Source organism: Lutjanus erythropterus, chromosome 7, assembly GCF_056507025.1.
Source record: "Lutjanus erythropterus isolate fLutEry1 chromosome 7, fLutEry1.hap2, whole genome shotgun sequence".
NCBI classification, from domain to species: domain Eukaryota; kingdom Metazoa; phylum Chordata; class Actinopteri; order Lutjaniformes; family Lutjanidae; genus Lutjanus; species Lutjanus erythropterus.
The window spans coordinates 38536724-38550309 of NC_139323.1; the positions used below are offsets into that span (position 1 = coordinate 38536724).

Below are 13586 nucleotides of genomic sequence, written 5' to 3' on the forward strand. Positions count from 1 at the left end.
CAGTCCTCACAAGTTAAAGTACGTCCATTGTTTGGATTTAAAAAAAAATAGGTTTGACCCGTGCAGGCAGTTCAGGTGACACTGATTCTGATCTGGATCTTAATTTGAGGTCACACTGTTTGCAGTTTTGCAGTAGGAGAACAGTGACTCCATGCACAGCTCCAGTCTACTGTTAACCCTAAAAATAGCAGTCAAGTGGTAGCCTAAGTAACTAATTACAAGTAGGCTAATGCTTTTACTATAATTGAGCCGGCCTACATTTTATATGTAGCAGCAGACTTGGCTACCTTTTCTGAGAACATTTAACAATCTCTTAAAGGCATCTTGTGCTCAGCTTTTGGAAAAAGCAAAAATCACAACGTACAGTGAGACCGTAAGAGCACAACTGAAATGATCATTTTCTTTGAGGCTGGTTTCTCTTGTCAAGCTATCGATCTGTCTGAAAGCTCTCTGATAAATGAAATGAAATATGGTCACCACTCTGCAGAGCGGCACAGAGACTTTATCTTAATCAGATGCTCCTCAGAGTCCTCAGAGCTCCCTACAAAGGCCGAATTGATCCTCAGTCACATTGTTCACTCATGCATGCTGCATCTGCACCTGTGCTTATGTGTGATTTGCGAAACATGACGGTGCAAAGTGAAAAGTTTCTGTTTAAAATGTCCAAATCAGTGGTACTCAGACTTTTTCAAATCATGACCCCCAAGAATATCCGTAATGCAGAAAGTGAACTCGGTTGGAGCTCAGAAAATGCAAAATGCAAATGCTACTTTTATTTACTCTTATAATGTTTTAGTTTTTTGTACTGGTTTGCAGTGGATTTGTCCGAGCTGTTCGTAAACACACCATTACCAACATCTTGGAATGTTTAAGTGTCCCAGCACAGCAAAATAATGACAAAATAAGGAAATACATCTCTGCAGTATCAGTCAATACAGTGTTTTTAAAGAAAATGTTACCTTTAACCATTAATGAAAGTGACCTGTTTTATTTAGCATATTTTTAAATGCTTGTCCCTCATGTTGAACGTGATTAAACGGCTGAGAGATGCTGACCGGCTCTCGCTCTGCACTGCTTGCAGCAACATTTGATTTTATTTTCGAGGACCGTCTCGCGACCCCCTTGGGGGTCCCAGCCCTCAGGCTGAGAACCACTGGACTAAATCATACAGGGATATTATGCAAAACCCGTGCTGTCAAATTAACTAATCAATGAAGCAGATTCAACAGATTCATATGGGATTTTTCAATTTTCATATTTACAGAGACCCTTTGATCTTTTTTTTTTACTGTTTAAAAAGGAAGAAAACGATTTGCTGTTTCAGGACGAGATTTGATTTGTTTGATTATCAACTATAGCTGAGAACATATTGTAACTGTTAGCGTTACTTTTGTCAATATATTGACAAATAAGTCATGACAAAAATGAAAATTTATTAGGGATGTAACAATGTATTAAACATCACATAGGGCTGCCAGTGATCCATCATCTGATAGAGGACATTTTTTTCAAGTTGTCATTTTATCGTGGTGCTATCATATCTTAGGATTTTGGTATTGTTACATCCGAGTATATTCTGAAATTATATAGCTCTTCACTGAGAGCCACGGACATAATAACGCAACCTTGCATTAATTCATTCTTTGCTGTTTTAAAATAAAAATGCTCCTTGGTATTTACACTTTTATGCTTTCCTTAGCTTAACCAAAGTTTCCCAAGTTCCCAGTTTGTGACTGACAATATAATTTTTTCTCCAGAAAACGAAACAAAAACCAGCAAAAACAAAGAAAAGTTGGGAGTGGACTTGGTGGTTCAGTTTGGTTTACAGAGCCGAGGGTGTTTTTAGAGAGACAGTCCTGTCAGGCGATGGTGAATTCGATTTCATCCATCTCCTCCTCTGTGTCCTCCTCCATGTTCTCCGCTGCTCTTTCAGCCCTCGCTCTCTCGCTGGCCGGGATGTAGTTGTCCTCGATGAAGCCGTCGTCGTCTTCCTCGCTGACAGGAGGCAGACAGTGAGGGTTAATCCCACGCCCCCCCTGCATGGCAAACTCCACCTCCAGACCTGGAAGCAGCGATAGAAACAACGAGTTGGACTGCATCAAGATCAACAAGCATCAAAAGGTAAATTCTATATGTCATTCATACTGATGGTGGTTTAAAAAAATGATGATCAATGATCAAATACGGATCAAGATTTTGTTGCCGCATTGTCTGTTTCTCACTTTAAATGTTTTCAGCAACATGATTTAGTATATTGTTTAGCCATATTGTATGAAACTTTGTGGCCACTTCTTTTTCCTGCTGAACAGCTGAGACAAAACTAAACACCGCCCAGTGCTCTGTTTGCAAAAAGCCAAGCTGGTGACCCACATAAGGCCAAACTCGAGGCTTCAGAAAGGTAGTGCGCTAACCACCAGCTGACGTCAGTGGGTTTACATGTGTAAAGCACAAGAAGAAATATTCTGATGAATGTTACTGTATTTAGGTCACAGTTGAATTGTGTGAAGATGCGTGGACCTGATGTTACAGTTACATGTCTAATGAGCATGATAATTTATTATTCTAGATGTTAGCCACGTCTTTTCTGATACTGCGCCTACGTCTGGGAGACTGTTGGTTGATGCTGGACAGGTGTTTAATGTGACGCTGTGCAGGTTGCAATCAGATGTTTTTTCAGCAGAAAAAAGCTGCTGTAAGACTGAAACAATGAGCTGACAGACATTAAAATGCTCCATGAGGCTCAGAGGAACTGAAGAATCAGCTGATAAGTCTTTGTTCGTCACCTTCATGTTCATCCCTGTAAAATGTGAAAGTGAAGCACCAATACAAACAGACTCTACATGCTGCGTATCAAATAAAGCAGCACTTTTATCTATGGTAGAAATAAAAAAAAAAATCAGGTTGTTTGATGTGTAAAAAACAAACCTGACTGGTCACACTGGCTAACGGTGTCCATCTCCCTCAGCCGCGTGTGCCTGTAGCTCGCCAGGTAACGCCGAACCACTTGGCATTTGGCCAGTAGGGCGATGATAATGGAGACGGAGATGGCTGTGACCAAGACGGCGACCAGGAACTCCCAGTTATGAGAAGTATGTTTGCCTCCCACGCTTGTCGAAGTGTCTGCAAGAGAGGAACATGGATCACACCCTTCTTAAGCAATCTGTTATGATTGTGAAACAATCCTTCACTGGATGGTTTAAGCATGAGGAGTGACTGATGAAGGTCAAAGTAAGAATGTCAAGGTGAGCCAATCGGAGGTGAGGGTAGGGCGGGTCATGACTTTGCTCTCTGTTAAGTTGTTATAGTTCAGTGCCTTCCAGATGAGAGCAGCACATCTGGGTACTTTGTTCCTGCGTCATGCTTCTGCCCATTTCTGCGTGAAAACAGCTACTCTAATCGACTGGTGATCAATACAAATTCTGAGGTGTTTGCAGTCTAAACCTTAAGTTATTGGGAAATTAAATCCTGTAGCCAGTTAGGTGAGCAGTTGTGCCATGTCTTTGCCAGTTGACAATCAGTATTGTTAGAAAGAAGAAGAAAAAAAAAGAAAAGAAATAGGGGTTGATGAATGTCTGCTTCCATCAAAGTGGAAGAACGACTCCACCAGGTGGTCAGATGTGGTACATCCTCACATACACAAGTTTGTTTTTTTTACTTCTAACAAATGTAACTTTTTTAGAAACTGTTTTGCTGTTTTATTAGTTTGTCAAATGTGGTGTTGTGGTTTTTTAATTTGGCGCCGGCACGTTAATAGCACTTTTTTCACCCAAAAGGGGGGCGTGGTTGATGGAGGTGATGTATGGCTGCTCTCATCAAAAAATGCCTTTTTTTTTTTTTAAGATAAAACTGCACATTTTAGAGTAGCCTTTTACTGAGAAAAGTCCAAGACACACCTGTAAACTTCTTGCTGTTTAATCAGCGACTCTACATATATACCCTATCTGGATTTATCTTGCTTACTAACACAGATTTGAACAAAGTTGCAAATCGTTTGTGTGCACAAGGGAAGGTCTTAGATGTTTTAACTTGAAGTCATGAAAATGGGAGCAAAAACAAAAGTGTTCTGTTTGTATTATTGTTGAGTGTATGAGAACGGCAAAACCCCAAGCCTTGTTTTTTCTTTTCCTGCGGATGGATGAATTGTTTCTGTTTGACATCACAGATGTAACTGAATTCTTACCATTTTGTGTTGCTGCTGGTTTGGTTGTAACTGACATGCCATTTGTTGTTAGTTCCATCTGGCCTTGCTCTTGTTTGTGCAGTCTCTTTTGAGATGTGGCTTCTCCTGTGTGGCTCAGTTTGCCTCTTGTTTGATGAGACCTCTCTGTTGCTCTGGGGCACCATCAACTCTCACATGAAGCCATAGATCACAGGTGTGTGTCACACATCTGTCAGTCAAAGAGCAGGTTTTTGTGACCTGGTAATTGGGCGCCTGTCTTTCTACAAGACCCGGCGGACACGTGAAACTGAAGCCTGAGAGGAGGTTTTAATTCCTTCACCAGCTGAGGTTTTGTGATGTGCGCAGCTGGTTAGTGCTGTGTTGTCTTCAGCGGGTAAAAAATAGACGGGATCCGAGGGAAACGTTGCAGGGCAGGCATCTCCCCAGATGAGGGAGGCAGTTGTCTGGAAGATTTCTGTTGACCAGGAGCGAGTTGAACCTGCAGAGCTCCACTAGGTGGCAAGGTTGAGTGACAGGGGAATCCTTGGTTCAGAAACAAGTGAAAGGTGGCTTTGTCATCCTGAGTCAGAATGTGAGCCAGTGTCCTCTTGCTGCAGTCAGATGAGTCTTTAGAGAAAGTGTAAAAATAGTGAATTAAATCAGCATGAATCTTCATTTTACACACTTACGTACAAAGATTTCTTGCAGAAAGAAAAAAAAAGTCAGATGCTTCTGTATCCCATGTGCATGATGGCTTTGAATTGTTTTGGACTCTTTGTGCTTGTAAATGCATATTTAATAACTGAGCCACACAAAAAAAAAAAACACGAACAATCAAATGACCTAAATATTTCACTTTGTATGTATGAAGAGTGAGAGTGTCATCATAAAAGGAGACGCTGCCTGGGTCCTCTAAATCCAGAAGTCAAAATTGAGCGTGAGCTGTCAGGAGCTCAGGAGGATATCATCCACAACAGGAAAAGTGTCTCGCAAACAGGAAGTCCCTCTGACTGTAGGACCTTCCCCTCTAGGTCTAGCTGGCACAAAACACAAAATCACTGATGTGTGACTGTGTATGCGCCACAGCTTCCCACAATACAGGAGCGACATGCTTAATGATTCTCAAAGGACAATAAAAGAAAGCTGACTAGACATTGTTTGCTTGGAGCAACAAATTCAAAGGATTTAGAGGCATCTGGTGATAAGTTTTGGAGATTACACACACCTCGCCTCACCCTTCCCTTCCAAGCGTAAAGGACAACCTGCACTGACCATGAAACTCAGCATCTAAGGTCGTCTCTTCTGATTGTTTAAGATTCAAATCATCAGTCGGAGGCAAATCACTCGACTGAGATTCTTCCAGTCAAGCATTTTTTTTTATCAGTTACAGTTACTGGATGAAACAGATAAAAGCTTACAAAAACACAGAGGGATAACATTTCAAAGAGGAATTATAAATAAGTGGAATAATAATATGTTTTTATATTAGCTGGCGTGCTTATAAAAAAATCCTAATTGCACTGGTGAGAGAAGGTGAAACAGGCCGCTGGTAAACAAGATTTAGCTCTTGTTTTTTAGCTGCATTATTGTTCACAGAGCAGTGCAACAGCATGACAGGCAGTTCAGAAGATTTCATAAAAAGTCATCATAAAAACTTTCTGGCTGCTCAGGGAATGTATTTTTTTTAACATAAGCCAAGACATTCAAAAGATGTCATTTGGATGTGTATCTTTGCTCAGTGGACTAGCCCTGTGTTTAGTTTTTCTGTTCTTGGCCGCTGTTGAAACGTGGCGGTTTCAACTCTGTGGAAAAACGCCCGCTCCTTCTGTAGATGTAAACGTCTCATTCTAAGGTAGCGAAAATAAAACTGTTCTTATTTTTAAGTGGCTGTACACTAATGAAAACATACTTTTGATTATCTTGCACGCTGGTCTGCTGATTTTTTTTTTCAATGAAATTTCATGTTCCCATGAAAACCGGCCAACAAATGAAGGCAACGCAGATGGGAAACGACATTAAATGTGACCAGCGTTGCGTTTTGAAGGAATAAAAACATTTTGTGAAATATATTTGCTTTTCTGGCAGAGAGACGAGAGAACCACTCTCAGCTGGAGCCAGCAAGCCAGGTGGATTGGCTGAGCTCAAACACTGGAAACGGGAAAATAGCGAACCTGGCTTTGTTGGAAGATAACAAAACTCCTCTACCAGCACCAATAAAGCTCAATAATTAAGACACTATACCTTGTTTGTTTAATACATATTTTAAAAAAAAAAACAAAGTAAACAGTAACCTCCCAAAGTCTCTGATGGTTGCCTGGAAACTTCACCCAGCCAGAATAACTTCAAAACACAAAAACCTCCCATAAAAAGGTGATTTGTCATTTTTCCACTTTGGTTTTTGAACAGATTAATCAAACAAGATTGTAATTAGTGGTATGAATTAACTGGCTGCTGGCTGCAGAAGAAAGCAAATAAGCATATATCCCATGTTATAGTACTTTTCCTATAATTTAACGATAAATAACTGAAATCATTTTTGGATTTCGAGAACCGCGTTTTCACTTGCTGTGGTCTGGTTGAGCTGACATCAAAAACAGTGATGATGTTCTGAATGCAAATAAAAGCCTGTCATCCATAGAAGCGTGTGTCTGACAGAGAGAGGACCGTTGTGTACAGCTGCTTGCAAATTTGCCAGATTTGCATGCATGAGTCTACAGGTTGACCGCCTGTTTTCAGGAGAGCTGTGAGGATGCAGTCAGACAGGTTCACTGAGCGCTGTAGTTTATGTTTAACATGCCTTGCTGCCACCTGTATTTTTGTATGCTTTTGAACTTTTGACCCTTTTTTTGACCCGTCTCCACTTTCGTTGATCATTTTCTAGTGTGTTTTTTTTCATCATGTTAGGACATAAACATTATATATACATATATATATATACATACATATTTTCAGAGTTCTGGTACTCAGAGTAAACACTGAAACAAACACCTCTAAATATTACAATAAAAAAAGGCCATTTGTTATCGGTACTAATGTGAAAGCTTATTTTTTTTTCTTTTATTTAAAGGACATTGCATTTGTCTTGCATTTGCACATTTCCTAAACTGCTTTACGATGAAACGAAGCAGATCCAATCGTAAATGCAGAACTAATTAAGAGTTTGGGTTGTGTCCACAGTTCTGTGTTAAAGAAACAGGGAATAGCTTTTTAGAAATATGTTCATTTGCCCTCTTGCCTGGAGTTGGATGAGATGATTGATACCACTCTCATGTCTGTCCACTAAATATGAAGCTAAAGCCAGGAGATGGTTATCGTAGCTAGACTGAAATGGGGAAACCGGAGTGAAGAACAGCAGGCTGCAGTTATGTTTCAGAAATTATGATTGAAAACCTCATTCTCTAAAATGTGCTTCTTGCATTCTGTTGTAGTCATAGTAGATTAAAATTTGTGAATCTCTCCCTCCGTCTTGGCTCTGAGGTGATTTTTCACAGCGAGAGCGCTGAGAAAAATCACCTCAGGTCCGCCTGCTTAGCGCCGGCCATTAGGCCTCTTCCTTTTCGTCTTCTACAGCTATTCTCCTCAGCGGTGTTGGCTGTAAACACGGCAACAGGGCTGCCTTTATCTCTTCCTGTTCTGTCCTCACACAGGCAGAGCACAACAAAATATACACACCAGGCAGCGCAGGACCGGGAGCAGTTGGAGAGAAGCCTGGGAGCCAGAAATCTGTGTGTGTTTGTGAGCTCCATGTTTGTGTTTTGTATGGGAACATGCACGTGTAAGACGCTGCATTTGCATCTTTGTCTGTAATAGTGTTTGAATATTATCCTCAAAGAGAGGAGTCGGATTTTCTTAGTCACTCTTTGTTTCATTCAGTGCCCCAAAATGCGAGCTGAGTGTCAGTTTCTAGACACTAATGATGGCCAGAGGCTGTAAAATGTTCTTTCTGTCATCAAACTGAATTAAACATCAAAATTATGTTCTGTGCAAGGAGCATGATCACATCCCTTTGAACAGACAAATTAACTGTAAGCAGTGGTTTGAGATTTGATTACACTGGTTGAGATACAGTGATGGAAAATAAATGTACCAAAGCATTTTGTTTAAGTACTAGTTCTACCCCTTACAAAAATGCAGCGTCTGCTTTTGCTTCCTGTCACATTTCAAATGTCAGTGAATTATTAGCGCTGCCACCAGCCAATGACTTTGCCCTACATAACTTCTAGGATGGTTTGAGGCCCAAAATATGGGAAGCCGTTGTGTTGAGAACATAAAAGGTCCTGTAAGTCACTGTGCTGAGAAACTTTCTCAATGTAACAAGAAAGTATTTTCATCAGTATGAGATACTAAATCATTAATTTGAGAAAGTTTTAAATTATTTTGCAATACTAAGTAATTATTTTGAGATATTAAGTCATTATTTCGAGATGGAATAAAACCTTATTTTTTTCTTCTTTCCTGACACATTAACCGTCTATTTTTGGGACCCGTTGGATGAGACCCAAACCCTTGACTAATCTACCAAACATATAATGTAGTTAAAACTCTATAAAGTTCCACCTTGGCAAGACTAGAACAGTAAAATGCCACTCACACACTGATGCATCAGTCTAATAATGTAATACGTGATAATTTATCAGCCGTACTGCTATCAGTTGATACTTTAAGAACATTTTACTGATAATACTTGTGTACTTTCACTTAAAGGGATAGTGAGGTTGTTTTGAAGCAGGGTTGTATGAGATACTTCTCTATAGTCAGTGTATTTAGCTACAGCAGATGGTGGTCATCAGTCTGGAGAAGCAGCAGGAGTATCAGTGCAGGAAGCTAAAAGCTCTGGACAGAGTCTGCAGCAAAGTGCTGGGCAGCACTTTAGCACTTTTCCTCTTATGTACCAACAGCTCAATTTGAATACAGATAAACAACTTTATACAAAAATCTAATGGTATTACATCCGAGTACATTTAGAAAACAACACAAAACACACTGGTCTCATATAACCCAAATCAAACCTGTCAAGCAAACATCTCTCCCTCTCTCTCTCTCTCTCTCTCTCTCTCTCTCTCTCTCTCTCTCTCTCTCTCTCTCTCCCTCTCTCTCTCTCTCTCTCCCTCTCTCTCTCTCTTTCACTGGCTAAGTCTATCATAGATATTCACATGAAATCAAAGAGCCGTCCTTCAGTTGACCCTCGCCCAACAATCCACAGAGCAACATGCTGCAAGCCTCCTTCTCTCCCTCCTATCCCACTGCCAAGATCTGTATTTGTGTCCTGCTTTGAAACTGTGTGGAGGAGTCAGGCTGTGCCATTGTTTGTCAAGAATAATGGCAGAAGGCCTGATGCAGTGCACTGAGTTAAAAAACAGCTGGCAGACACTTTGTTTATGAGCATGATTATTTAACTCACACTGTAAATCAAGTGCACAGACTTGGATGAAAACTTCATCTTTGAATAATGATTAGCCTTCTGTACTTTTCTTTTCTCCCCCCTTTAATTTGAATTGAAGCAAGGTCATAATAGCTTAGGTGACGTGCCCTGAATGTCATGTTTGGTTTTTGCCTTTCAGCTCTGGAATAATGGCAGTGTCAACAGAAGAGCCACAGGAACACAATGAGTGACTGCTAAGTAACGTTACACTAATGCAACAACACACTACATAACCTACATCATGACCACAAATTATGGTATTTGATATTTAAAGATTAGCTTAAGCACCTGGTTCTTTCATTAAATAGTGTTAATCTAAATGTGTGCTTCATAGACTGGGTTGCACCAACAAAAGTTCATTTAATCAGAGTTTAGTAAAACTAAGTTTAGAATGAGTAAATACAGATTTAAAATGAAGCTGAGCTGTCTTGAATAATTAAAAACTAATCTCAGTTTAAAAATCCAAATTAAGTGATTTAAACTGAAATGAAAGTTTATGAATGTGTTTGATTGCTTAAATTAAAATAAATAAAATTATAATAAGAAATTTGAATCTTGTCAAAATGTTACGATACTTGCTAGTGAGCTAAAAAGTTAACAAATTGTGACGTTGTTTGTGTGCTAGCTAAAAACATTTCAAAAAAGTTAACAAAATGTTACATTGTTTGCATGCTGGCTAAAAAGTTTTCAAAATGCTTGCTGTTTACTAGCTTCCACTATCCATCTCCAACTGGCAGCAATTTTAAAAGTTAAAACTTATGAATGTAACTTTAAAGTTGTGAATCTGGGTTTAAAGTTTTGTTACAACATAATTACATTTAATCTAGGTTTAGAGTAAAAACTAATTTGAGGTTGTTTTTAAAAAAAAAGTCTCTTAATTTTAAGCTCGTTTAAAAGTTTGGTGCAACATGATTTAAAGTTAAACCATGATTTAACTGGGTGCAACCTGGCCTTGCAGAGTGCAAACATAATAAACAAGTGAGCTGCCAGAGGTCTGTGTTATTGTTTTGGGTGAAAACAACAAGTAGTCAACATGCAGCAGGTGCAGGAAACGGTTTACCAGCTCATTGAAATTATAACACTTTGGTTGTGGGTCTTTTCTGTATTTAGAAAGAGTGACCTCCATGAACTGATCACTGAATAACTGCAATATGGATCAATTTCTAGGATTATTTCTGTGTTCAGACTTAAGTCAGTCAAGTAGATTTAGTGTGTCCTCCTTTTTGGTCAAAACCTGAAGTAAACTTATGCAAATTTAAAGATTTGTCATTTATTTTCAGGCACATTGTGATTTTTCACTACATGACTTGATAATTACTATATTATCAGCACACAAGATAAGCTTTAACCCAACAAGCAAGTCAATACAGTCATATGATCTTTACATAGTGCAACACAGTCTGTAGATGAGACTGTCAAATCTCCCACTTTTACAAGACCAGCTGTTTATTTCCAGCTGTCTTACCTGCCGCTCACCTGTCCGTGTAGTTTCCCCTCAGCTTCAGCGAGTTCACCTGCCGTCTGTCACATCAGCCATGACTACATTTTCTTTTGCTTTGTGTGTATAATGGAGAAATCTTGTGCAAAGGTTGAACGAGCTGCTTCCCAGAAGGACAAGTTAATGGGTAACTTTGTAACTAAGGTGCGCTCCCTCCCACCTACTGTTGCTGCTCCCTGTCCAATGGCACAGCAGACCTGGTCAGAGGCAATGCTGCCAAACCAGGAAGAGGTAAAACATGACTTATGAGTAATATGTCATGTTTTAAATTGTGTGCATTGGTAACTGAAGAATAAACCAGTCAAACCTGCTTTTTTGCAAATAGATGTTCTGTTGTGTTGATGTAGTTCCGGTGGATAATCAAATGATCTTGTTTGATATCTGATTTCTGTGGCTTCTTACAGTGTGTGTGTGTGTGTGTGTGTGTGTGTAGTGTGCTGTCAGGCGCCACACCTCGCTTTGTTTGTCTAAAATACAAACTCTTCTCTCAGCCCTTTTCAGATGAGGGAGGAAATCAGACAAGATACAGTTTGTGGCGACGAGGAGTTTTGTTTATTTAAGACGTACGGCCCAAGGGGAGAGAACAGAGCTCGGGTGGCTCCGAGAGGAAAAGCGAGGTGACCCTGAAAACAATAGGGCCACTTCCTGACCACTCGGCAGCGCACTCTGCGTCTTCATATCTCCCTCCCTGACTTTTCCTCCTTCCCTCCCTCCCTCCGTATTGTTCCAGGATGCTTCAGCTGTTGTCTTGGGGCAGATGGACGGGACGAGGATGGGTCGGGGCTGTAAAATGATAACTCAGCATCAGCCCAAAAAAGCAGTGGTGTTTCCAACCACAGATAATGGGGGCTGTTTGCTGACGGCAAACAGTCATGTGATGCATTAGCTGTTCAGTATTTTTAAGAAAGGCCTGATCATTTGTGTGAAACTTTAACAGTCATTCTGGGGAAATTCAGTGGCAGAACTGAATCGATTGGGATGAAAACAAAGCTAATAGAGATGAATACATCAAACATGCCTTGGCTGATTTTTTGGCCACTTGGGGGCAGCAGAAACAAGCTGTTAACATCACTGACATATTATTACCTTTTGACTTGATAACAAGTTATGTATTTACACGCCTGCAGCTTTTTCTTCATGTCAGATCATTCAGTAGGTTTTTTATTTTTTCACAGTTTTGCAGAAGCTACAACAATGTGCCACAGTGGTGACTGCGATTGTTTCCGTGTGATCCAAAGAGTGTTGCCCAAAAGTCAAAAGTCCAAAAGTCAAAATGTATTGGAAAAAAAAGATCACAATATATTCTACGTCAATCCATATCTGTTAGCATTTTCAAATCACACGCATTTTATTAAAATACTGTGCTTTCTGCACACACCTGAAGGGAAGCACACACCTGACATAACAGCACTATAAATGACATTAACACTGACAAAACTCATTTGAAAAAGACTCAGTTATCTAATATGATGAATCTGTTTATTCAAATTGAGTATTTTTGGGTGATAATATTCATTTGGAGATGTTTGTGAGTCAAATATTCACTCTCCTTTTAGCTCTTCTTCACTTTCCACCAACTTACAACAAAAATCTTTGGGTTACGTAGGTAACCTCGATTCTCAGAGTGTTCTGATTATCAACTAAAGTCTCCACTGTGTTCCCCAGCTAACCACTAACTTTCCCTGTCTGCTGTTTGGTGCAGGGCTGGTAGACTCAGCAGGTTATCAGAGTTTTTTCTTGAGAGCAGTTTGAGTGAACCGAAACTTATTCCACACTTGTGTGTCATGAAAGTTTGGTGGTACGACATCAGTTCTTTCACTGTCAGGTTTCAGTGCTGTCTTTTTTGTGGAAATGAAAAGGAGACACAACAGAGGGAGGAGGGAGCGCTTGTTTCGTGTGAGCGTGCCATGCAGGCAGAGGCAGGGGGAGAGAGAAAACGGGGGGAAGTAAGAGCGGCAGTTCATCGATGCCAAAAAATGAAACACTTTCTAATGAGATGTATCGATACGCTAGTGCTGCACTGATTTTTTTTCCAAGTCATGTTCTGCTTTTTGCCGATTCAGGCCATCTGAACCTGTGCACTCATGTCTTACACAGTAAAGGCCAATGCATCTGATGCATCAGGCTTTAATGGACATCTGTATCATGTGGGAGCATTAAGATACGCTAAAAATAGCTGTTGGGTAAAGAGGAACTACAGAACTTACTTGATAACTCAGTATGTTTGCTATTACAATTAATACCCTTCACATTACACATAGTCATTTGTTCCATTGTTAATATGAAAATATAATGCAAAAGTCAAATAAAGGAAGGTGCACCATCATACGAATCTTACAGATTTAACGTGCAGGAGTTTGGTTGTATTTGGTTGTAAAGAAATGCTGCAGTTGTTTGATCTAACTGTTGTCGGAGTTTATTGTCTAGTGTGCCAGTGTTTTTGCATCACAGCTACCATCCTGACTGCAGCAAAAGGAAAGTCAGTTGATTTAAAAATTAAACAACCT

The 13586-nt window shown here is 39.9% G+C and overlaps 1 protein-coding gene across 2 annotated transcripts; it reads right to left on the reverse strand.

Moving 5' to 3' along the window:
- Positions 1-1413: 1413 nt before the first annotated feature.
- On the reverse strand, positions 1414-11203 carry c7h1orf210 (chromosome 7 C1orf210 homolog). 2 transcript variants are annotated; one of them, XM_084723712.1, is made up of 4 exons: positions 11058-11203; positions 4181-4786; positions 2926-3120; positions 1414-2062 (listed from the first exon to the last, which is right to left on the reverse strand). In XM_084723712.1, exons 2-4 carry the CDS (start codon positions 4236-4238, stop codon positions 1860-1862), a joined length of 456 nt encoding a protein of 151 aa, XP_084579838.1. In that variant the 5' UTR covers positions 4239-4786; positions 11058-11203; the 3' UTR covers positions 1414-1859. The 2 variants fall into 2 exon arrangements, with proteins under 2 accessions (XP_084579838.1, XP_084579839.1); XM_084723713.1 differs by having other exon boundaries at positions 11047-11195.
- Between the last annotated feature and the right edge of the window lie 2383 nt (positions 11204-13586).